Genomic DNA, 24,930 nt, shown 5'->3' with positions numbered 1-24,930 from the left:
CCAGTCTTCACTTTTCAAATCCAAGCACAGAGTTTTTTTTTCCTTTTCGTTTGTGTAATGTATTTGCCTTTTCCAAATCTAACTGAAACTGGGTTACATATACAGAGATATTAGTTATTCCTCTGCCCAAATACGCTCTCAATCTAAACTGTAGCCGAGATAATAAAGGGTGAAGTGACTTGCAAAAAAGAGTTTTATCAGGGGTAGAAATGGGATTTGAACACAGTTCTCTGCTCTGACCACTAGGCTACATCCCCAAGACAAAGGGACTTGGAAGAGTGTGCCGGCAGAGTCCAATGGGATCTGCACAAGACTCACCCCCTCTTTTAATCACAAAAGCTATAAGGCAAAGTGATTGTAACATCCAGTACTGCACTCTCTCAATTTAAAAATGATCACAACAATCCTGCCTCAGTGCTGGCTGTAGTGGAAGCAGAAAGGGGAGGGACAATTATGGCTGCGCCAGGCTCTGTTAAATTTGCTTTGATAGGTTTAATTACATGCCTGATCTGGCTCTGAAGCCTAATTATAAATCAGCCTGGCAGGCATAGTCTGCAGTATCCCAGCCTCCACAGTACTTGCATCTCTGTGAGTAATGGCAGTCTCTGCTAGTGGAATAAGGTCGCAGGGTTGAAAGCTTAAGAGTTTTTATTTAATGTGACATAAAACCAATATCCTTTAAATTAAATGTTCCAACATCCAGGTGCCCAAAAATGAGCTCCCATGAATCATAGCATATAATGGGTGTGTAACAGGACATTCATTACATTTCTATCTACATTGCCGGCAACCTCTAGAACAAACTTCCCACCTCCAAAGAAGGGAAAAATGTTAAGGCCGATATCATCGCAACTTGTTGGTCACATTCACTTATGATGTCATCAGCCACTGTACCGGCCAGGCACTAGGTACTGGATGATGCACGTGTATCATTCATTTCAAGAAGGAACAAAAAAAAAAAAAAAGATGACGTCAAGGAAATTGTCAGAGGACATGACTTGGTGAATGGGTTTGTCTTTGCTATTGGTTTTCAGCGAGATCAGGAGTAGCCCTGCTGTTGGTTTCAAGAGTCTCCTAGCATTGGATCAGGATCACAAAGAGTGGACAATAAAGACAGCACTAACCAGCCTTGTGTAAGACATCATCCCATGGCTAGTCCATGGGCACCAGCTGTGGTAACGTATAGAAGGGATGTGAACTTTAATAGCTAAGCAAACCAAATACTAAGAACACTATTAGTTTCACTGTATATTTGTCCTTAAGATCACATTTATTTCCACATTAAGTTCTTGTAGGCTGTGACTGGCTTAGAAAACTCTGGCTGTTTCCTCCAGTGCTGATATTGTGGCTGTGGCCTTTTTTTGTACAGTGAAGGTGGAAAGCTCACACTTCAAAAGATTAACTTCAAGTCCCTGAAGGCAATATTCTTTTGACCTCAAGCCCAGTCCTGAACTCCAATTTAGCTGTACAGTCCATGCCATCTAGTCAATTTCAGAAAAGCCCTCCACTGACCTTATTGAGAGCTGGCAGTTGGGACCTGTAATATCTGAGCCTCTAACTGCAGCAGACCAACTGGGAATAGGAAGACCAAGTACGGTTTGAAAACCCGAACCATGGCACAACTGAAGCTGGCCACGGTAGTATCACACAAAGAGAAAAAGCCAGCCTGGTTGAGGAAGACTAAACTAAAGTTTTTAATCCCTTACACAACTTATTTAGGAAGAGAAACAGGTCTGATGGCTCTGCATCGCTGAAGACAAGCCAAAATGTAGCACCAGCTTGATGAAAAAAAAAAAAAACTTTCAAACACCCATTGGCATGGTGCCTGTGAATATTCCCTACGAGCTGAAGAAAGCTCTCCTTGGCACAATATAAATTTTAAGAGAAACTCTAGCAGTATATGTCAGAGATACAACTAGTATCCAGCAGACCCTGGCTTAAGAGTGAAGTTCATTCCTGTCCTGGTAGCGTACAATTAACCCAGTTGGACACACTGCTCTGGGGAACCTATACACCAGTCTAGATATATATGTTACTGGTCAGACCCTTGAAACAACGAACCCAGTTGTCAGCAGTTTCTCACCCAGTAACAATGAATGCAATAATTAGTATTTTTATTTTGTATTAGTGAATTATATTTGGCTGTCCACAGAAGGTCGCTGGAGTTGTACAAGCTCCTGGTACACTTGGCTTCTTGGCTGCAGGTCAAAAACGTGCATCCTTGCCACTAATTTTCATCCCCCTCATGCTTGGCTGAAAAACTGTAAAATCCTTCTTATACACATGTGGTTTTGCATAGAAACATTTGTCAGAAAATGAGATTTCGGGTTTGACAAACCTGTAAAATCTTATAATTCTCCCTTGTTTTTTTTCTTGATAACATCAAATTGCCACTCTTCCAGGAAAAGAAAGGGAACAAAGTGTTGCATAGCCGACAGCTCGGCACTTTATTTGCAAATGGATGCAAGGAAGGACTATTACGATGTCACCAGCTGAGTGCCAGTGTACTCTGTTACAGTTCATCTTCAACTCAGAGTACAATACCCCCAGCCCCTCTCAGCAACCTGTGCTTAATGCACAAATATCCTGCAAAAATAAATAGTTAAAAAATGCACAGTTTTTCAGGACATTAGGTTTTCTTTCAACAGTCATTTCAAGCTGCCTAGTATGAGCTCAAGAAGCAGAGCCACACACAGGCTCATTTCCAGTGAACAAGTTTTTCAGATCATCACATGCACCATCCACTAGAGGGAGACAGACACAAGCCTTGGGCATCCCCATTCTCCTCACAGGCTCAGAGCAAAAGCTAAGTAAGCATTATAAAAGCAGGCTGTGAGAACCAATGACAATCAGACTGCAGTTGCAGCTTCCTTACTCACTGACCTCTAGAAAATATGGAGGAAATATTAAGCCTGCTGCGGTGTTTTCTTTTTTTTAAATACCCTGTTGTTCAGTGCTGGGACATACCCGAATACCAGAGTTGAATATTCAGTTATCTGGGTACCGGTCTATCTGGATAAAGTTAGGACAGCCTTTTTGCTGTCCTAAATTTAGCTGGATATTCGTCCGTTTAGTGGGCTGAATATTGCTGCTAACCAGGGTATCTCCACGCTTTTCTTTAACTTTGCCGTCACACTGCTCTGGCACCAACCTGATGATGCCAAAGTGATCTGTCCAGATTTTTAACGGCATTATCTGGATATTATCTGGTGAGCGGGACTTATCCTGATAAGGTTGAATATCAACACCCACAATTGAAAATGAATGGTCTCTACAGCAGCAGCTGTCTTTGCTTTGGGTTTATTCCATTTGAACTCATGATGTCAGCTTAATTGGTGTTTTGTTCTGTGGCATACACGGGCCATGCTAGAGGTGTCCGTCCACCAGGCCCACAGAGGACTCCGAGGAGGGTGCCCAAATTCTAGGACATGGCTTGGGTGGTGGGGTGCCTTAGACAGCAGGATAATGGCAGGTCAAAGATTCAGGGGTCTCCAAACAGCACGTCAGGCCAGTCATTTCTTTAGATCTGGCAGCTAAGAATAGCCAACGGGTACACCCTAGCCCTGTGATCCCCTGGCAAAGGTAGGGCAGTGTGGTGCAGAATGCACAGAATGGCAGGAACCCGGGAAACACTCATACAAGGAGCCAAACATAGTAGCAACTGACACCAGAGGCAGCTTGAGACTGGTCATTTTAGTCTGTTGAACACTGATAACTAGGACTTCCTGTGCTGCTCTTAGTAGAGACTCCTGAAATCGCTGATGGAAGTGCGGTACTTTGGTCATTGAGCTGACCTTCCTGGCTGAAAGTGCTTCAAAAGGGACACCACATTAAAAGCGGGGAGGCAACACAGAGGACAGTTCAGTCAATATTTCCTCCCATAGATCCCTTAACTAAGAAAAAGGTTTTCTTCCTCTGGCACAAACCATGCTTCAAAAAAACAAGTATTGCAAATACCAGATATAAAATTATTGGTATTTAAGTGTAAGATGGTTCAAGGCTGTCTAGATTACATGAAATGAAATGTTTTTGGGAGAGAAATCTGTAATCTTGGTTCAGTAATGCTTTAAATAATACTTATGTACACCATTTTGGCCTATGCATATCACTTCTTTTGGGATGTCAGACCCAGAGCAAATAAAAACAGACTAAGGTGAAGTGCTTGTGAACCCCCTGCTCCCCCTCCAAAATGTACAGCTTACAGAACGTCCTTGCAATTTGACTATCCCATGAGCACAGGTCTCCCTCTGCTCAACATAGCAGATCAGCTCCACCTTGGGCTCTCAGGATACTTCTTTGACAGTGAGGAACTGTGACGTGGGGCGTCACCAGCAAGGACCATGGGGTTACTGACGTTCCTTGCCTTGAGGTAAAGAGTGCTGGCATTCAAGACAACCTTGACTGAATACTAAAGCTGGTATGGGCCCTTCTGCTCAGACATCACCCACTGAATAAGATGTGACCACACATGGTCCTCTGGGACTTTCATATCCTTGTCTGGATGTGGACGGTTGCAAATTCAAGATCCTCATTGCTCTCCAGCCAGGGTAGGGGGAGAGCACTAGCCATGCTTATAGTTCAAATACCATCATGATGGCCTCGGTGCTTTACAAAAACATTCATTCAGACGCACTAAGGCTCTCGAGTTTCACATAGAAAGGAGCCTCTTACACAAAAATCTGGATCCTCTCTCGAATGGCTTGCCGGCAGATGGGGCAAACAGCCAGCACTATGCTACATTCAAGGCAGGAGCCGTGTCCACACTGGAAGATCAGCTTAATGTGGTTATCAATGCAGATGGGGCAGGTGATGCGCTCCTCCATCTGCCGGTAGCGAAGCTGCAGCTCCTCCATCACTTTACGCTGGCCTGAGGCTTCCGTTGGGAGACTTCCTTCCACTTCCGAGTTATCTGTGCAACAAAACCACAGGTCAGATAATGTCTGCACCTACTCCCATATGATGGACTGGAAGCGGATTCACACTATAGTATAGCAGAAACACAGAAAATGATGACAGACCATTTGGCCTGTCTAGCCTGCCCTTTCCTCTCCTGAGATCCTATATACTTGTCTCAAGCTTTCTTAAATTCAGATACAGTCCTCATTTCCAGGAGTCTTTAAGCTAATTTAACACTAAATATTCATTCAATATATTTTTTTTACAAGAAACTAATGTATGCAGCCTAGTTAGTCTGGAATCTAGACCAGTGTACAGCCCTTGAGTATTGTAGTTATGCTATACACAGTGTGCACAGGGGCTTAGCTTTGTTTGTATAGTCAGTGGTGTACCATGGAATATACATATCAGCGGTTCATATGCATAAATTAGGCCTGCTATTTCACTGGTCTAACTTATACATATGTTATACACAGAGTGGCTTAGGTCTAGTTCATGGAGCTCTGCCGGCCCTAGTTTAAGGACCCCTGGAGTGGAGGAAAGTCTACAATTAATTGAGAAGCTTACCTTGCTTGACTTTTTTAGTGATAGACACCTGACATTTGATGCACTTTTTCATTCTTCTGGCACAATCTGTTTAAGGAAACAAGAATAAAAAGTATTTGAAAGGCTCTTAGGGAAAGAGATTTAGTAAAAAAAAAAAAAAAAAAAGTTATGCAAACCCAGGCGGCCTATTTATTATGGGGCATTGGGGAAAGAGGATGGGATTTGATATACTGCTTTTCTGTAGTTACAATCAAAGCAGCTTATTATAGACAGGTACTTATTTTATACCTGGGGCAACGGAGGGTTAAGTGACTTGTCCAGGATCACAAGAAGCTGCCGTGGGAATTGAACCCAGCTTCCCAGGCCGCTGCACTAACCATTACGCTACTCCTCCATGCATTAAAAGGTACAATCTGGAACTTAATATACATTAATGCAAATTATTGCAAAGACCATTTAAGCATTACCTACAATCAAGAGAGTCCCAGTCCCCTGTGGAATTCCCTTCAGAATTGCCATAGTTAGAGGGCTGGAGTGGCACCAACAACTACCTCATCTTAATCCAGGGGCTTGTGACAAGGCAATTTCAGTGGCAATGTGGCACCTTAAGCCACATCCTCCCCCTCTGCTATTGACCAGACGGTCACATTTTGAACTGTGTGGTTCAAGCATGGCTGGCTGGCCAGAAACAGAGGGGAGAGACAGTTTGAAATGCTGAACTTCTAATGACCTCCTCCTCTTGAAGCTAAAGCTAAACCCTACACTGTCAGTTAAAATGTTCTATTACATATTGTGTTGACATAAGTACTGTACTATGCCATACTTTGTATTGTTACTTGCATATTTTTAGTGCTGTAATTGTCTATTGCTCATGTTTGATTTATTCTTACTGTACACCGCCTTGAGTGAGCTCCTTCAAAAAGGCAGTAAATAAATCCTAATAAATAAAATGAAATGAATCAATGAAGAGTGGTAGGGGGACCAGAGAAGGAAACCCCTCCTTATTCTGACCAAGTATCTCCCTTCCCTCTAGCTCCAGGCAGATTCCATAAGAAAAGAAGGGAACAAATGAGACAGTCCCTCATTTTTAACAATTTATTTCTATAAACAATTATCCCGCTTCGAAACCGCACACAGTTGTCAGATATATATAGAAAAAAAGAAAACCTTTAACCATTCTCCTAAAAGCGTTATAAGTTATATTACGGATGTTGCATGGCAGTTCGTTCCAAGATGCCAGGCCCCTACCTAGCAGTTCATGTTTTTCGACAAACTAGTTTCATTGCAATACATAATCTAACTTCTTGAGCACAATGTAACACCCTAACAGGAGAATAAACAGAAAAATTATACCTTGAAGATACTCTGGGAATAAGCTGTATAAAATTTTAAAAACAAAAAAGTCAATTTAAAATGTATCCTTGCCTTTATTGACAGCCAACGCAATTCAATAGAGTTTGGAGTGACATGATCACTGTAATTCCCTCCTAAAATCAACTTTGCAGCCTTATTCTGTATAATTTGAAGTTGACGTATTTGTCTTTCCAGTAATCCTAACAGAATATTGCAATCATCAATCTGGCTTAATTGACTGTATAATTGTTTTAAATTGAGACATTGCTACAAGAGGTTTGATCCTATGTAATAGTTTCAATTTATAGAAAGTTCTTTACAATTATGTTCACTTGTTTATCCATAGATAACACAGAATCCAAGATTACTTCCAAAACTTTTCTCCTCTCAAAATTGAGACTTCAGCTGAAGCTAACTTGTGGCAACCCAGATTCTTTGTCTGCTACCCATAAAATGCTTGTTTTATCTGGATTTTCAAGCCATTGTAGAGGTGGAATTAAACACCTCTGACTATGTTATAATGTCCTGAAAACTCCTCGTTACTAGAATGATTAGAGAAATATCTGCATAGAAAAAGTACATTACTTCAAAAGAACTAAGCACATTCAATTCACTCAAATAAATACTGAAAAGAATTGGGGACAAAGGTGAGCCCTGCGGGACTCCACAAACCATTTTCCAATCTGTTGAAAGAGAATGATTCCAAATTACATGCACAGAACTTTTTTTAAAAAAACCTGAAAACCATTGAAATACGTAGTCTGATATTCCAGTCTGAGAACATCACATCACATGGTTGACCAAATCAAATGCAGCTGAAAAGGTCCAACTGCACAACCAATGTTGGAACACCTTTACCTAAATTCATTCTCAAATTTGTCATCAGAGCCACTAAAACGGTCTCAGTGCTAAAACTAGGGTGAAATCCCGATTGTCTGGGATCTAATACTTGGAACTGGAAGAGAGAGTTTTGTAATTGTGCTCCCACTATTGCCTCTACCATTTTGGCCAGAAATGGAGTACTGGCCACTGGTCTGTAATTAGAGCAGAGATCATAATCAAGATTCAAGCCTCTTTCTCCTCCTACCTCTAACCCCTTTTCCATCCCTGCTCCTCCCCATTCTCTCTCCTTCTGTTCCCCTTTTACCTGTGCTCCTTTCCTTCATCTCTTAGGAGTGGAGGAGTAGCCTAGTGGTTATTGCAGTGGACTTTGATCCTGGGGAACTGAGTTTGATTCCCAGTACAGCTCCCTGTGACTCTGGGCAAGTCACTTAACCCTCCATTGCCCCGGTACAAAATAAGTACCTGAATATACGTAAACCGCTTTGAATGTAGTTGCAAAAACCTCAGAAAGGCGGTAATCAAGTCCCATTTCCCTTTCCCTTATGACATCACAATATCAGAAGTGAGCCAAGTATCGGGCAATCAAGCCATTGTGACATCACTGATGAGGTTGGCTCTTATTGGTGGAATGAGTGGAGGAGTAGCCTAGTGGTTAGTGCTGTGGACTTTGATCCTGGGGAACTGAGTTCAATTCCCACTGCAGCTCCTTGTGACTCTGGGCAAGTCACTTAACCCTCCATTGCCCCGGTACAAAATAAGTACCTGAATATACGTAAACCGCTTTGAATGTAGTTGCAAAAACCTCAGAAAGGCGGTAATCAAGTCCCATTTCCCTTTCCCTTATGACATCACAATATCAGAAGTGAGCCAAGTATCGGGCAATCAAGCCATTGAGACATCACTGATGAGGTTGGTTCTTATTGGTGGAATGAGTGGAGGAGTAGCCTAGTGGTTAGTGCAGTGGGCTTTGATCCTGGGGAACTGAGTTCAATTCCCACTGCAGCTCCTTGTGACTCTGGGCAAGTCACTTAACTCTCCATTGCCCCTGGTACAAAATAAGTACCTGAATATATGTAAACCGCTTTGAATGTAGTTGCAAAAACCTCAGAAAGGCGGTATATCAAGTCCCATTTCCCTTCCCTTCCTTCTTTCCCAGCACCAGTAACTGGGCACATAAGTCATGCCAGAAAATGACATTTTTAAGTTTACAAAGCAAATATATGCACATTATGAAAATGTGCAACATAATTGCTATACATTTAAAAATAAAATCTGCATTATAGGTGCAGCCCCTGGTTTCCTGTAGCAAACACACAAGTTAGATCGCATGCAAAGCAACCTGATATTAAAATAACGCAAAGGGCATTAAACCTGGCAATTTGCTTTAAATTCAAGATTACCTAAGTATTCCTCCCCATTCAGGGGCCAATGCAGAAATCACGCAGTTTTCTACCATAAAATTAGTGAGAAAAAAATATACTGAGGTATTGAGTATGCCAGGGTTTCCCAAGTTGTCCTGGAGTAACCCCTTGCCAGTCAGGTTTTTAAGATATGTACAACAAATAAGCATGACATAAATTTGTACGCACAACCTTCATTATATGCAAATTTATTTTATGTATACTCATTGTGGATATCCTGGAAACCTGATGGACAAGGGGTTACTCCGGGACTGACTTGGGAAACACTGGAGTATGCAAATAGCATGCCAATTACTGCTGTGTTAAAAATGCAGCCGTAATCCTCAGCTCATTGCAAAATGTCACCATTCCTGTCAATGCATGAGCACGAGACAGAACATTAAAAAAAAAAAAATCACCTGCAGTCTGCATCGCCCGATCTTCCTCCTCCCTTCTACCCCCCATATTAAAAAAAAAAAAAAACACCACCACCTTCCCTGGTGTCCAGTGGCACCTCTCTGACTTTAAAATGCCCTGTCATCTAGTGGGTGCCCCTTCCCCTTATATGGCAGGCTGATAGTGACTGCTGCATCCCAAGATGCGCCATGCAGGGTGGGTGCCTCTTCCCCTTATATGGCAGGCTGACAGTGACTGCTGCATCCCAAGATGCACCATGCAGGGTGGGTGCCTCTTCCCCTTATATGGCAGGCTGACAATGACTGCTGCATCCCAAGATGCACCATGCAGGGTGGGTGCCTCTTCCCCTTATATGGCAGGCTGACAATGACTGCTGCATCCCAAGATGCACCATGCAGGACCAAGTGCAGCAATTTCCCAAGATTTCAGCAAAGGAGGCAGGAGCAAGAGAGCATTGCTTCTTCCTCTTGTCAAAAAAAAAAAAAAAATTCTGATTCAGATCCCTTAAGTCAGGGGAAGGGAAAGGGGCCACCAGGGACACCCTTCCTCTCAGCCTTGGGGTCAGGTTGGGACAGTCAAGAGGAGGGGGGGGGGGACTGCTAGACACCATAAGACAGTTGAAGAAGAAAAAAAAACTATCCAGGGCAGTGTGGTCAGGCTGGGGGGTGGGGGGATACAGGGTGCTTCTCGACACACCATTCCTCTCAACCAATGCTGCTCTGGACTTTGCAAAAAAAAAAAAAAAAAAACAGCCCACTTCCCACACTGTGCATGTATCAAAACCATTTATTTCACTGCATTGTTGCAGAATTGATAACAACCTCATTACCATTTGTTTTAAATGTAGCGTGCAGTCGCCATTTCCGCGCAAGTTAACGCCTGTGCTCAACCCCTTCTTGTATTGCTCAGCGAGTAACTTTCGCACTAACCCCACAGTAACCACATGGTTTGGCTCATGGTAGCTTTCTGCATCAGCCTGTCAGTGAGCAAACACAGAGTACGAAGCCCTAAGCCTCCTACCCTTTTAAGTTTTAAACATTTTTATTCAGCACATCAAGGAGGATTACGTGCAAGCAAACACGTGAGGTGTTCAATGTTTTACAATATCATCCACAGCCCAAACTCCACCCCCATAATCCTTTTAATAACTCTCCTCTCCCAGCAGACAACTCCCACCTCTCAAAAGGATTCCCTCCCTTCCTTCCCTGAAATGCGAGATGTTAGGCTCCCGTCACAACATCCGGAGCTGCCAAGAAAGACAAACTAGGGTTGACCTGAGGTTCCCCTGTACATTTTCAATCTTTACTTGAGAGACTGCATCCAGGGGGTCTTTTACTTTTACTGACATTTTTAGCTCGCGTTAAAAATAGGTGTGCGCTAAACGCTAAAAACGCCGCTGCATTCCTATGGGCGTCTTTAGCGTGCGCCTATTTTTAACACACTCTAAAAACGCCAGCACGCCTAAGACCCCCCTCAGTGAAACCTTTGTAGGTGGAGCATTTAGCTTAAATGTAATTGCCAGTGAATACAAATGTGCAGACAATACTATAGCTTTAATGAATAAAATTAAATGATCTATTATTCCAAATAAGAAGAGAAGGGTTTATTTATAAGTTGTAAAATAGGGGGACTGCTAGGGATTTAATGCCCTAGGCCTCAACCAATCAGATCAGCCTTTGGCAGTGGGCTGGCCCAGGACACACCTTCACAAACAATGCTGTGCTGGCAGGGGAAGAAGTTCACCAGCAGCGCCAGCTCGGAGCAGACCAGGCACTCGGTGGGGACGGCCATGCTTGCAATACTGAGGTTGGTCATAGTGTTGGGTGTGGTGTGCACTCGGCGCAGGCTGCAGCTCACCATAGGGCTGTCCATCTGGTTCTGCTGCTCCCTAAAACGAGAGGGAAAGCGTGAAGGAAGAAATTCACCTCCCACCACCCTGTCACCATTCACACAGAAGCATCCTTCCTCAGTAGCAGTTTGATTGCAGAGACTCGGTTCCCTTCGCTGGGTACCTGGGCTGCCGGGAGGCAGCATTCATAGGGTGAGGGAGTGTCAGTCATTATTAACGGTGACAGCTACTGCCTGCGCTTAGAACCTGGCATACATACTCTCTAAAAGCAAAGGAACATAAAAAACGAAGGGCAGATAAAGAACATATGGCCCATCCATGCTATCTACTCTCTCTTCCTCTCCCTTAGAGATCCTATGTACTTGTCCTGAGCTTTCCTGAATTCAGATACAGTTTTTGTCTCCACCAGGAGGCTGTTCCACGAATTCACCACCCTTTCCATGAAAAAATATTTCCTCAGGTTACTTCCGAGTCTATCCCCTTTCACTTTCATCCTATGCCCCCTTAATTCCCGAGCTTCCTTTCAACGGAAAGACTCGCTTCCTGTGCGTTTATGCCATGGAGGTATTTATACATCTCTATCATATCATATCATATCGCCCCTCTCCCACCTTTCTTCCAAAAGTATATGTATTGAAATCTTTAAGTCTGCCCCCATGTACATGAGAGCAAGATTTGTTGAAGGCAGGGGAGGGGGGGGGGGGTAACATGAGAGCACGACTGGTTGAAGGCTGGGTAGGGGATGGGTACAAGACTGGTTAAAGGCAGGGCAGGTACATGAGAGCGAGACTGGTTGAAGGTGGGGGAGGGGGGTTACATGAAAATGAGTCAGGCTGAAGGCAGGGAAGGGGGGTGGTATATAAGAGAGAGACTGATTGAAGACTGAGGGTACGAGTGTGCATGCACGTACTCTGAATATTATTAAACATAAGATGTAACCCCCCAATAAGCCCGCTGTAAGTTATGTGGCTACTTGCTACATTTACGTGTCCTCACCTTACACCAGCTCTATGATCGTGTTAGTGTGACTGCTGGTGCTTCCATGTTCATCTATTAACAGAACTTAAGCGCTACTATCACACACCCTCCAGGCATCTGTATGGATGCACCCAGTTATAGAATAGTCTCTTATCTGTTTAAGATTAGATGTTGAAGGGGTGGCAGGGGCAGGTTAAACTTTAGCAAGATATTCAATAGATATCCAGTTAACGTTTACCGAATGTGCCAGCTTCAGATATAGTGGGGTTAACGAAGCTGGATCATCTGTAGCTGCCTCTGTTTAGTGTACCAACTGTGCCTGTTAAAATCACAAGATAACTGGTTGCCACTGAATACTACCCCATGATAAATCACTCTTACTTCCATTCTTGATATGAGAACTATTGATAGAAAAGATAGTGTCCACTGCACCTGAAACTCTGGGTGAAGTTTTTAACGATCTGCAGAATACGCCCATCTGTGATAAGGTCCAGCGGGCTCTTCCCACGATGGTTAGCATAGTTGATGTCCGCCCCTGCCTGTGCGAGGAAACACGCCATTGCTGCTCCCACATTCATCTCCGTGTTGCCGATCAAACCGGACGCTTGCAGCTGAAAATGAAGGAGAACTCGTATGAGAAGCGGCAGGTTCTGTCCCAGCGCTCAGCTCGGGGAGACACAGAGATGTGATGGTTTTTAATGCCATACCTGGGTTCTTCTGTTTTCCTTAAACAAAGCTAAACAGACAGGCTCAGCAAATAATAAGGCAGGATTTTCTATTTTTTAAAAAATTTAACACGTAGACCCTGAATCTGATGTTTTCAGTATACTGTAGTTTTGGCAGTATGACTGGAATTATATACTGGGACCTGGAGGTCTGTTAATTCACCAGTATGTTTATTTTTTTTCTTTCTTTTAAATGATTGCAGTTCCTTTTAGACAATGGCCTAATTTTTGTCTTATTAATTGTACTCCGCTTTGATGATACTCCCTAAGCGGCAGTTTATAAAATAAAATATAACCTGAACCCAACATGAACCTGAATCACATAAAAGTATAGGATGTTGGTACAAGAAGTAGAGGAGTGTGGTAGCCGTGTTAGTCCACTCTTAAGGTTATCAATAGAAATCAAACAAAATAAAACATGGAAAAGAAAATAAGATGATACCTTTTTTATTGGACATAACTTAATACATTTCTTGATTAGCTTTCGAAGGTTGCCCTTCTTCCTCAGATCGGAAATAAGCAAATGTGCTAGCTGACAGTGTATATAAGTGAAAACATTCAAGCATTACTATGACAGTCTGACAGGGTGGGAGGATGGGGGTGGGTCGGAGGTATGCATGGGGACATCAAAGCATATCATTGATATTCTAACAGGATGGGTGTGGATAGGTGAGGGATGGGGTGATCAACAGAGACATACAGCTTTATGGTTTATAATAGGCTAGGAACCCCAGGTCCTTGTTAAGTCCTTTCTGTTGGGTGTTAAAATAGTCAATCATTCTGACTTCAAAGGTCTTACGTTCTTGTATGGTTTTAAAGTTACCTTTCAGGATTCTCACTGTGAAGTCACTGGTACAGTGTCCTGGTCCTGTAAAATGTTGACCAGGATCTGGGGTTCCTAGCCCATTATAAACCATAAAGCTGTATTTCTCTGTTGATCACCCCACCCCTCACCTATCCACACCCATCCTGTTAGAATATCAATGATATGCTTTGATGTCCCCATGCATACCTCCGACCCACCCCCATCCTCCCACCCTGTCAGACTGTCATAGTAATGCTTGAAGGTTTTCACTTATATACACTGTCAGCTAGCACATTTGCTTATTTCCGATCTGACGAAGAAGGGCAACCTTCGAAAGCTAATCAAGAAATGTATTACGTTATGTCCAATAAAAAAGGTATCATCTTATTTTCTTTTCCATGTTTTATTTTGTTTGATTTCTATTGGTACAAGAAGAAATAGCATGGGGAGAGGAATTATAGCACATATAAAAACTCAAATTTCTGAACTTTAGATGTTAGGACTGAGAAAACAGAAACCAACTAACTGTCTGACCTTTTGTTATTCTTTCCAACTCAGCAGAAGTTGGAAAGAATTATACATAAAGGGTCAAGAAAATCTATAAGCAAAATAACAGACAGTGGTGTACCAAGGGCGGGTGCAGCGAATAAGGGGGTGCTGTTTTTTTTTTTTTTTTTTGTTCCTGATGCTGTGGCCCAGAAGTGTCAGCATCTCTTCCTCTCCTTCCCCCCCCCCCCCCCCCATCTCCGTCCAGGGTCTCTCTACCCTTCCCCTAGGTCCATCCAGTGTCTCTCTCCCCCCCTCCCCCGGGTCCTGAAAATACCCCTTGACAGATGTTCAGTCAGGTGGCTTCTGGCTGAATCTGGGGCCTTCCCTTGGCAGCTTCCCACCTATGTAGAAACAGAAACTTGCTTAGATTAGAACTGTGGTGCAGCAATTAGGTGATGCAAAATAACGCTAGAGGAGTGGCTCACGAATTTTACATTTTCAGATCACTCTTGCTCCACCAGAGCTGGAATTCAAGATCAGTTCCAGAGTGCAGCCTAGTGACCTCTCTGGTGTTTCCACATTTTCCCTAAAAAGAGTTTTAAAAATATCCAAAGGCAAGATGAGATGCAAGACAAGATTACCCGGACAGCAACAGTCAGCAGCATAAGGCGGCTTGTGCTGAAGGGATTTCCAGATTTCCAAATCACACATCATGGCAGCACCCCCTTAAAATTATCAGGTTTATTAGATTTGTACATATTCAGGATTGCAGTAAAAACTACTAAAGTAACTCATTCTTCACGCCCTGCTTTCTAGGTGTCCGTCTCCATCTTTTCTTGACGTGCTGTTCCCTTTCACTCTTTCCTAAATTCAGGATGATTTTTGCTCTGCCTCTTGCTCTCTCACCTTGGCGAGGAGGGAAGCACCCTCCCCTTCCCTCTCAGCCATGGCAGAGAACAGCTGCTGGCGCTCCAGCGCGATATGCATGGACGTGTCGCCGTCTTCATCCTCTGCATTCACATTAGCGCCCTCTCGCACAAGCAGCTGCAACAGCCCCATGTGCCCCTGCGTCACTGCTAAATGCAGCGGGGACTGCAGCCGGTTATTTCGCAAGTTCACATCGCAACGACCCTGCCAAAGACAAAATCACTAATATAAAAGCTGGCTGCAAAATTTAACATAAAGGTCACATGTGGATGGTAATCAGACACGCAACTTATTGTCCACAAGCCCTCGCTGCTCAAACGGCTGGTGAGAGCACGTTGTAGCGGTTGCCAAAACTGAAGAATATTAGATGTATTACAGTGTTTTAAACTGCCGACACAAAGAGGCGTATTTTCAAAGCACTTTGGGAGGCTAAGTTCCATAGGTTTCTATGGAACCAGGGCCGTGCCTAGGGTCTCCGGCGCCCCCCTGCAGTTGGCCTCTCCGGCGCCCCCCCCCCCCCGAAAACGAGCGCTACACTACCCGTGCTCTTCTCCCCAGATCCTTTTTTTTTGTTTTGTTTAAATTTACCTCTCCGGTGCGCGGCAGCGTTAGTGAGAAGGAGGCGGCGCCCCCCGCCCCGACGTGTCTTGCCTTCGCTGTGTCCTGCCTTCTTCTGACGTCAGAAATGACGTCAGAAGAAGGCGGAACCGAGCGAAGGGAAGACACGTCGGGGCGGCCGGGGGAGCGCCGCCTCCTTCTCACTAACACTGCCGCGCGCCGGAGAGGTAAATTTAAACAAAAAAAAAAGGATCTGGGGAGAAGAGGGCGAGGTAAGCATGGTGCGGCGGGGCGCCCCCCAGAGGATGGCGCCCTCCTGCCATGCTTACCTCGCTTACCGCGTCGGCACGGCCCTGTATGGAACTTTGGGAGGCTACGTGCTTTGAAAATGAGCTTGAAAGTCAAATTAAAATGTGTGTCTTGCAGTCATCTGGGTTCCAAACACACAGGGAGAGAGAGTATGATTTCAGTTGGCTCTTACACGCCTATGATCACCAAGATTTAGGAACATTTTCAGCCAGAAGTGTCAGTGACAGAAAACGAGCTTATTATTTTGGTAATTTGAGTTTTTCTTCCTTGATTTAAACCAGCCATTTTGGTGACCCAAATTGGGAAAGTAAATTTAGCCGCATAGGGCCAGATTCTATTATAAGGGTGACTAAACAATCCACACAGTAAACATTTCCACCTAAGCGTATTCTATAAGTGGCGCCTAGATTTAGGCACGGTATACAGAATACGCTTGATATCCCAGCGCCTAAAACTACGTGCCTCCATTTATACCAATGAAAACGTGGCGTAAATCCTTGAGAGTAGATTTACGTGCACTGGGCCACATTTTCTCTCTAACTATGTGAACGCCCAAGAAACACTCATTTCCCCGCCCACAACCACACCACTTTTGAACTGCGCAAATTAGAATTTAAGCACAGTTCATTACAGAATATACTTAGCGAGTTGTGTGTGTAAATTCTAATTATTGCCAATTAGTGCTCATTATTGCTTATTAAGTGCCATTATAAAAGCTGATTAGCTTAAGCCAATTAAGTTATGCACGTTACAGAATATGTCTGGATTTTGGCTTGGATCTCTAGGCGCGCTATACGGAATCCAGCGGATAGTACTGAAAATCCATTCCAACATGACTTGCCTGGAGTCACAGCAGAGTTGGACTTCATTCACTTGTGTGCACATTTTCGCGGTTAGCGCACAAAATTGGATATGCAGGTTACAGAATACTAAACCAATGGCTGATTTTACCGTAAGATAGTTTAAAGGATCCCAGTTATGTATACAGTCTCTATCAATGCTTTCCAATAGATCAATTTTTTCAAAGTTCTCAAACAGATCAATTTCTGAAGAACCAGTATTCAAAGTGACTTATTTATTTGTGGCATTTATACCCCGCTCTTTCCCGCTCAATAGCAGGTTCAGTGCGGCTTACAAAGTATCACAGAGATAATACATGGATGGAAACAATGTATCAAAGAGATGACATAATTACTTAGATTAGGTTCAGTGCGGCATATAAAGTATGGTACAATGTATCACAGAGATGATACAAAGTATGGAAAAAAGTGTCGCAGGGACGGCATAATTTCATAGAGTGGGACAGTAGTAAGAGATGTGTTGAAGGGATTGGAGTGTGGGTGATATAGTGGAGTAGAGTTATGTTTGAGAATTATCTTATTCATTACATATTGGTGACCTCAGCGGTGCTCACTGCTAATACACAGACAAGTTAATTGATAAATCAGGAGCTGACTGGCACTAACAACCAATAATCGCTAATAATGGGCACTAATTTGCAATAACACCAGTAACTGCACTAGAAACTTAGCTCGGAAACACTATAGCATGCACGTACAAAGGGGAGTGTGCACGATTGGGAGGGGCATGGGCGGGTCAGGGGCGTGCCAAGCACTTATGCTCTAGGATTCTAGAATACTGCCAGTCAGGTGCGACACCACAACAGTTAGTCACAGTCATTTACACCAGCCGTTGACATGGTATAAGCGGCTGTGCCTAAGTGCTGGCATGTAAACGCCCACCTTACATGGTTAATTGCCAATCTAGAATTTGTGCTTAGCGCAATTGTTCCCAAACCTAGTCCTGGAGGCACCCCAGCCAGTCAGGTTTGCAGGATATCCACAATGAATATTCACGAGAGAGATTTGCATGCACTGCCTCCACAGCATGCAAATCCCTCTCATGAATATTCATTATAGATATCCTGAAAACCTGGCTGCCTGGGTCCAGGACCAGGGTTGGGAACCACTGGCTTAGCGCACAGCATCCTAGCACCTAAATTTTGGTCTCCTTTTCAGAATTATCCCCTATGTGGCTCCCCCAGGATAAAGAGGCTCAGAAGGATAATTTAAAAATTTTAGCAAGTTATTCTTTTGTTTTTTTTAACCATGTGATTAAAATTTAGAAAAAAGTGTTACATGCCATAAGCTAATGATATGCTTAGGGCATTACAAAATCCATGTTTAAAAAGAAAAAAAAAAAAAAAGTAAAGATGCATGCTAAGCTTAGCATACAGTTTTACACGGGATATTTTGTTAAAAACGGAAGTAAAATTAAAAAGCATACTAACTTTGCAATGCTTTTTAAATCTACCTCTGTGCCAGGACCAAAAGAACTCCCAAACTTTACTCACCATGGAGGAGATTCTATATATGGCGCTGAAATCGGTGCAGACTACGCATATTCTATAATCGTCACCTACATTTAGGTGCCGATTATAGAATATGCTTAGTTGATATTTCAGAGCCAATACCAATATCTGTGTGTGTGCATCCATTTGCACCAATGAAAACCTGGTGTAAATCTCACAACGTAGATTTAGGCACACTGGGCCATATTCTATAACTAGGCACATAAATTTTGGAACGCCTATAACCACACCCCTTTTTGCCTCCATGTGTTAGAAGTTCAGTGCACATCATTACAGAATACGCTTAGCGAGTTGTGCACCTAAAATACTTAACAATGCTGACGAATATCTCCTCCTCCTTTTCAAAATGGTGCCGGTTCAGCTGGGGTCACCGACCCTGGGCAAGTTCCTGGCAGTTCAGCTCAAGTCAAGCTGAATTTGGCCCCATTTTGAAACTGGTGGCTGCCCTGGATGACAATAGGAGAAGGCAGCATTCACTGGCACTGGTAAGTATGTAGGGACCACAGGGGTGGTCTGAAGGGTAAGTGAGGGTTTTTTTTGGGTAGGCTGATGCGTAGTTTAGGGGATTCTGTGATCCTGGGTCAGACTTCCTCTGACTTAGGGGTCCCAGATTTGAGTTTCCTGAGGACCCTAATTGGGGGATCGCCTGTCTAGGGGAGCCCAGGTCACAGGATATATATATTTTTTGATTTACTTCCATGGAAATAAATGGAAGTTAAAAACTACTTCACCACTAGTGACAAACAGTTAAAAAGTGCTATAAAATTTAGTACACTTGCCTGCAGTGGAAGAAAGGCCTTACACAGGAACATGCATTTTTTGCAGCACTAAAACCCATAATAAATAGGGCTGTAAAATAAACCCTGAAACTGCATACTAAAACAGAAGGTAAAAACACACCAAGACTGGTGCACTTTATTACATCGGGCTCAAAATGAATTAACCAAGGTCACACGTACACAGTCAGACACAAGGCAATCCCTGTATTTCTTCTGACTCTGAGCCCAGTAATCTAACCACTTGACAACTCCTCCTTCTTGGTAAAGCCAAGAGGCTTCTGCCAGTGGTTAATTCAAGCCTGATATTTCTGGCAACCAGTACCAGCAAATGAATTGGAGTGGCCTACAGCACCTGCAACCAACATACAGGTATGGCAAATTCCAACACAGACTTCACTGGCCCACCCCACGCCTACCTCTTTAATTAGGATTTCGGCAACTTCCTGGTGGTTGTTAAGAGCAGCCAGATGCAGAGCAGTGAATCCATCCTCCTTCTTAGCGTCCACCAGCTGCCGTGCCCGCCCTACTATCCTTTGCACGGCTCTTGGAGAGGCAGGTGAAATGGATAAAAAAAAGAAAAAAAAAATAGAAGAACAAAGAACTTGCGAGCGGGGGGAATAAAATGTCTTAAAGGAAAATATTATTAGTCTTTCACAGGAAACGAGGGAGCCCTCCCATAACAGAAACATTCAGCAAAGTGCTTCTCTGTGTCAGAGGATTTTTGCTATTGCTTTAGAAACCTGTGAACACATCACATACAAACAGCACAAAGATCCTATTCTGGGGTTTTCACGCAGCACAGGCATGGTGTGTTCATATTATGAAACTGTCAAGTGTCTTCGCTATAATTCACATGGCCTATCTGTACTTGTGATTACCAATGTAAGACCGTGATGGCAGATAAAGACTATCCAAGAAGGTTTCCACAAAAGAGACAAATATATTTCAGTGACTGGCATTATCCTGCGAGAACTGACTGTCACAATCGCATATTAGATGATGGGAGATATACTGGATGAGCTTCCTGTCCGCACTGCAAAGATACATCCAAGCTATCAGCAGTAGAGCATGACCATTAAAATTCATGAGAGATCTCTCTCCTTATCCGTTATTGTCTTTATTTAAAAAGGCTGCCATCTTAAAACAAAGAAGCATATGGGATCTCCCACTAATTCATACACAGCACCCCTCTCTTTTCTCCTCCTTCCCCATCTCAAAGCTTTGCAATAATAAATAGCTATCATAGCAGCATGGTGTTTGCCAGAGATTCTGGCCTCCTAGCTAATCTGGGTAGTCTGCTAGGCAGACCTAGCTACATGAGGGCTTGCACTGCCACCAGGTCTTCCAGTTGGTATACCTGCAGCTTGCCAGACAGACCTAGCATCATAGCCTGTCAGACCCAGCCACATGGCTGTCTGTGCTTCCATTAGAGCTTCTGATGTTTCATACTGCCTCCTTTGTTATCTATTCTGGCAATACCAAAATCAGCTATGAATGTTCTCAGGAAAAAGAGGTAATCAGTTCTGGAAAAAGAGCAGCCTCCCATTACTTTGTGTCAGATACAACAGGACAGTGATGAGAAATCTCTCTCTTTCTTTGCTCAAGTGCTATAAAGAGTAAAAACCTAAGTTGGGCTTCAGTCACCTTCAGATGTTAGCTGTGCCCCTTGGTTGCCCAAACTCTTGGCCAAATACAATGTAATTTGTGCAGATAACTAGACAGGAGAATTTACAGTGTCCCCTCTCTCTTCCAGGGGCTATCACACTCCTCTCAACAAGATGTTATCCTTCAGTGTGAATCTGCAGACAATTATGAGACAGACAGCAACTCTTATCTGCTGCCACTCATTACACGCCGTCTCATGCCTGTAACATCCCCTACGTTGCTGCAACGTGGAAAAGCTTTTCTGTAGGATCACAAAGCAGAGGTCTGGAGCTGGAGGCCGAGGTTCCAAGCCCTGGCAAAATTACTGACCTGAAGTCCTTCAGCTCCACTTTATCCACCAGATAATTGTCTCAGCCCTCTGAAGACTGTTTAGTCAACAGTATGTCTACTAACATGATGCAATGTAGTGAGATGCTATCGGCCTTGTACTCACAGTTTGTTGCCTTTCAGAGCTGAGTAGTGCAGTAGGTTGAAGCCCTGCCGGTTCTGTACTGTGAAGTCAATGTTCGGGACCTCCAACAAGATTTCAATGATGCTTCTAAAGTCAGCAGTGATGGCGTAATGAAGAGGGGTGTCCCCAGAGGAGTCCTAAAGGCACAACCATGGGATGGAAGGAGTTTAGGGAACGACCAACATGCTCTGTATCAGCCATACAACAATACCGTTGCATGTGGGTTTCAGGGGTGCTGCAACACAGAAGCAATGGGGGGGGGGGGGGGGGGGGGGAGGAGGTCATCTCAGGACTGGAGCAGCAGGAGATACTGCAGGGAAGCAGTGAGGTGGATTAACAGGACTGTATGAGAGTCTGTCCTTCTTCACCCCCACCCCCACCCCCCCCCCCCGCATTTCCCGTAACATACACAAGAAACTCAGATTCAAGCTAACTGAGGTCTGATCAAGGTTTTCCTACCTGAACATTGACAGCCGCACTGTGAACGCACAGGACCCTCACCACTTCCGCAAAGCCCTTGCTGACGGCAACATTTAAGGCTGTGCACTTGGCGTTGTTCTGCAGGTCAGTGTTTGCTCCTTTACTGAGCAATACTTTAGCCACCTCAGTCTGGTTTCTGGCCCACAACACACAGAAAAGATTCTAATCAGCGATTACAAGAATCAAATGCAGTGGCTTTTTAGGATGTCATATTTAGGGCTTCTGATTTTTGGATGGAACCTAACACCCCTAGTGCAAAATATTAAAATAGGTGCTGACTGGATAACCACCACTTCACCCCTCCCTTGACTTGTCTGTATCCTCCACTCAGTTTTGTGCTTTTTCCACTGATCAGTCTTAAATGAAACAAAATGTACATACTTGAATCCACCGGAAAAGGCCCCTAGCAATGGAACCTAAGGCACAAAGACACTCATTTTCTATACCCTCGAATAACCCTTAATTAGCTGGAAAACAAACATCTAAATTTACATGGCCAAAAGCCAGAGGCAGCCAACTATGTGGGTAAGAGCCCTGTCTGCCAACATTCAGAGGAACCATCAAGACTGTGCCACTGACCATCTTAACACACCGCCTCGGCATTATTTGGATAGTGGTGCATGGAAACTGCATGCAGCTATAGGGAGAGATACTATCACTATAGTTATCCAGATAAATTTAGACCTGCAAAAAAGTTGTCCTAAATTTATCAGGATAGCAGACAGAGTACTGCTGCTACTCATATATAGCAGTGGCACAGACCATTCTATGCTCTGTATCTGGCACCGACTATAAAAGAATAATTTAAACACCGAGGCCAGCATTTAAAAAAAAAAAAAATACCAACTTTGTGATTTCTGTTATTGTTATTTTTGAAGGAGGGAGTATGTGATGGGGGTTTTTGATGGGTTAATATGAAGGCCAGTGGAGGGAGTGTCTTGTAGGCAAAAATAGGACACTGCCTTTTCATTTTTGTCTTAACGTTCATTTTATTGTACTATGTTCTGTTAATTGGATTGTTTGGCTATTAAAATAAAACTATTAACTCAACCATGCCAACTATGGTGTTTAAATATAGACTCAACCGTTTATAAACTCCTAATTATACTGAAGAAACCAAAAACATTCTCACCTTGAGCCCTTGGGAAGGGGCAAGTTATAAATGTGAACAAACAAACATTAAGTTTGAAATGCAGAGTTAATAAATATCATTGTACTCTATAAGAAGTTGTTCTGCAAACTGAACTTGTTTCAGCTTAGGAGGATGAAGGGTGCAGTGAACGATGGTGGTATCTGAACTACTGATCTCAAGCGTGACATGCACCATTAAAGCTAGTGAACCCAATCTACAGTGACAGTGCCCCCGGCACCTCACCTACAGCGCCCCCTGCCTCTCACCCAAAGGCAGCATAGTGCAGGGCAGTATCTCCTTCCTCATCCTTTAGATCAACATTCGCCTGTGCCTGAAGCAGGGCTTTCACCACTTCCACACAGCCCAGGTGAGAAGCCACTTGCAGAGCCGTCCTGCCTTGGTTCTTGGTATCAACCTGCAGCAAAGAGATTCTCCATCAGGATTCATGTGATACATGCAAGGAAACAACACATTGCAGGAAGAGTATAGGAAGCAGTCATTGGGTATCAGATACCAGAAACACGTTTCAGAATTCTGGTTCACTGTAAAATGAGCTCAAAATCCAAGATCATAACTTCTGCCTCTGCCTGGGGATGTAACAGATACCGTGTTTCCCCGAAAATAAGACACTGTCTTATATTAATTTTTGCTCCCCAAGACCCGCTAGGTCTTATTTTCAGGGGAGGCCTTATTTTTTCGGGGACACATCGAGTCGTCCCCCCGCCCTCAGTCGCTCCCGGAACTAACCTCTTAAACGCTTCCTTTCACCATTCATCTTCTCACTCGCAGCAGGGCAGGCCACTCCTTCCGTCCGTGTCCTGCCCTCGCCTGACGTAACGTAACGTCAGGCGAGGGCGGGACACGGAAGGAAGGAGTGGCCTGCCCTGCTGCTTGCGGCGAGTGCGAAGATGAAAGGAAGCGTTTAAGAGGTTAGGTCGGGGAGCGACTGAGGGCGGGGGGAGCCGGCGATCTTGGGTGGGGGGGCGACCCCGACGTTTCCCCGAAAAATAAGGCCTCCCCTGCTAGGTCTTATTTTCGGGGGAGGCCTTATATTTTCAAATTGCAGCAAGACCTCTACTAGGTCTTATTTTCGGAGGATGTCCTATTTTCGGGGAAACACGGTATATGGGATAACTGTAAAACCCTTATATAATACAGTTTAACTTACTTTACTCTGGAGAGCTAAAATTAGATTTGATTATCCAGTCCACTGTATGTTCAGAGGAAATAAATCAGTGCATTTATCTGTGATGTCTCATACACACAAGCACTTCTCTCTAGTATAAACTGGATGCATTTCTTGTTTTGTTCACATATATGAGACAAATGCAAAAAAAATGGATATGCCAAACAAACTGAAAAGGTATAACCAACAGCTGACACTTTCAAATGTATTAAAGGCCTATAGTTTAAGCCCATGCTTTCCAGGGCCTTTAAGGAGGATTATTTGCCACCTCCTGAGGCTGCCCACTGGAAAGTCTCCTAAGGGTTTAACACTGGCGCCACCTGCCTTGTCTGGGTATTTCTGAAGCAGGTCCCAAACCTTTGCAGCATTGCCGTGAGCTGCTTCAATCACCAGATGGCTTGGATTCTCCGAGTCTGGCCTTTGGGCTAGCAGCTTCTCTAGTATAGACACAAGGGTGCCTGTGGGCGCAAGAGACAGATGCAGGTTAAAAGTGCAGTTGCTGACTACTAGCAGAATCAGCCAAGGAACATCTCCTCCCTACCCCCCCCCCCCCCCCACAAACCCCATATAAATCAAAAAGCCTGAGCTGCAAGGAAAAGACCAAAGATTCTATAACTATAGTGATAAAATAAAACCTTAAATTTTAACCAGAAAACCACAGCTTTAGATTCCTTTCACAGAAACATTTCAACTAAGAGAGACAGGTAGAGTTGTACTGTCATAAGGTAAAAGTAAATTTCTAGTGAAAAAAGCCATTTCTAATGAAATTCT

At 43.7% G+C, this 24,930-nt stretch overlaps 1 protein-coding gene and 1 long non-coding RNA gene across 6 annotated transcripts in view; one reads left to right on the top strand and one right to left on the bottom strand.

Moving 5' to 3' along the window:
• Nucleotides 1-667: 667 nt before the first annotated feature.
• Nucleotides 668-2,935, top strand: LOC115482459. Its single transcript, XR_003944090.1, has 2 exons — nt 668-1,374; nt 1,410-2,935. It is a non-coding gene; the product is annotated as an uncharacterized LOC115482459 (long non-coding RNA).
• MIB2 (mindbomb E3 ubiquitin protein ligase 2) overlaps nt 2,422-24,930 on the bottom strand; it is a 70,055-nt gene continuing 47,546 nt past the window's right edge. For all 5 annotated transcript variants that reach the window (XM_030222221.1, XM_030222219.1, XM_030222223.1 and 2 more), the window contains 10 exons: nt 24,484-24,617; nt 23,240-23,388; nt 21,821-21,977; nt 21,344-21,498; nt 19,662-19,788; nt 15,208-15,432; nt 12,715-12,893; nt 11,159-11,343; nt 5,464-5,529; nt 2,422-4,909 (listed from right to left, as the gene is read on the bottom strand). In XM_030222221.1, the coding sequence (XP_030078081.1) occupies nt 4,668-4,909; nt 5,464-5,529; nt 11,159-11,343; nt 12,715-12,893; nt 15,208-15,432; nt 19,662-19,788; nt 21,344-21,498; nt 21,821-21,977; nt 23,240-23,388; nt 24,484-24,617 (1,619 nt within the window). In that variant the 3' untranslated portion in view covers nt 2,422-4,667. The remainder of the gene's footprint in view (nt 4,910-5,463; nt 5,530-11,158; nt 11,344-12,714; nt 12,894-15,207; nt 15,433-19,661; nt 19,789-21,343; nt 21,499-21,820; nt 21,978-23,239; nt 23,389-24,483; nt 24,618-24,930) is intronic.

This window comes from Microcaecilia unicolor, chromosome 13 (genome assembly GCF_901765095.1).
Source record: "Microcaecilia unicolor chromosome 13, aMicUni1.1, whole genome shotgun sequence".
Lineage (NCBI taxonomy): Eukaryota > Metazoa > Chordata > Amphibia > Gymnophiona > Siphonopidae > Microcaecilia > Microcaecilia unicolor.
The sequence above is the reverse complement of the archived record's forward strand: the minus strand, read 5'-3'. Positions and strand labels throughout refer to the sequence as shown.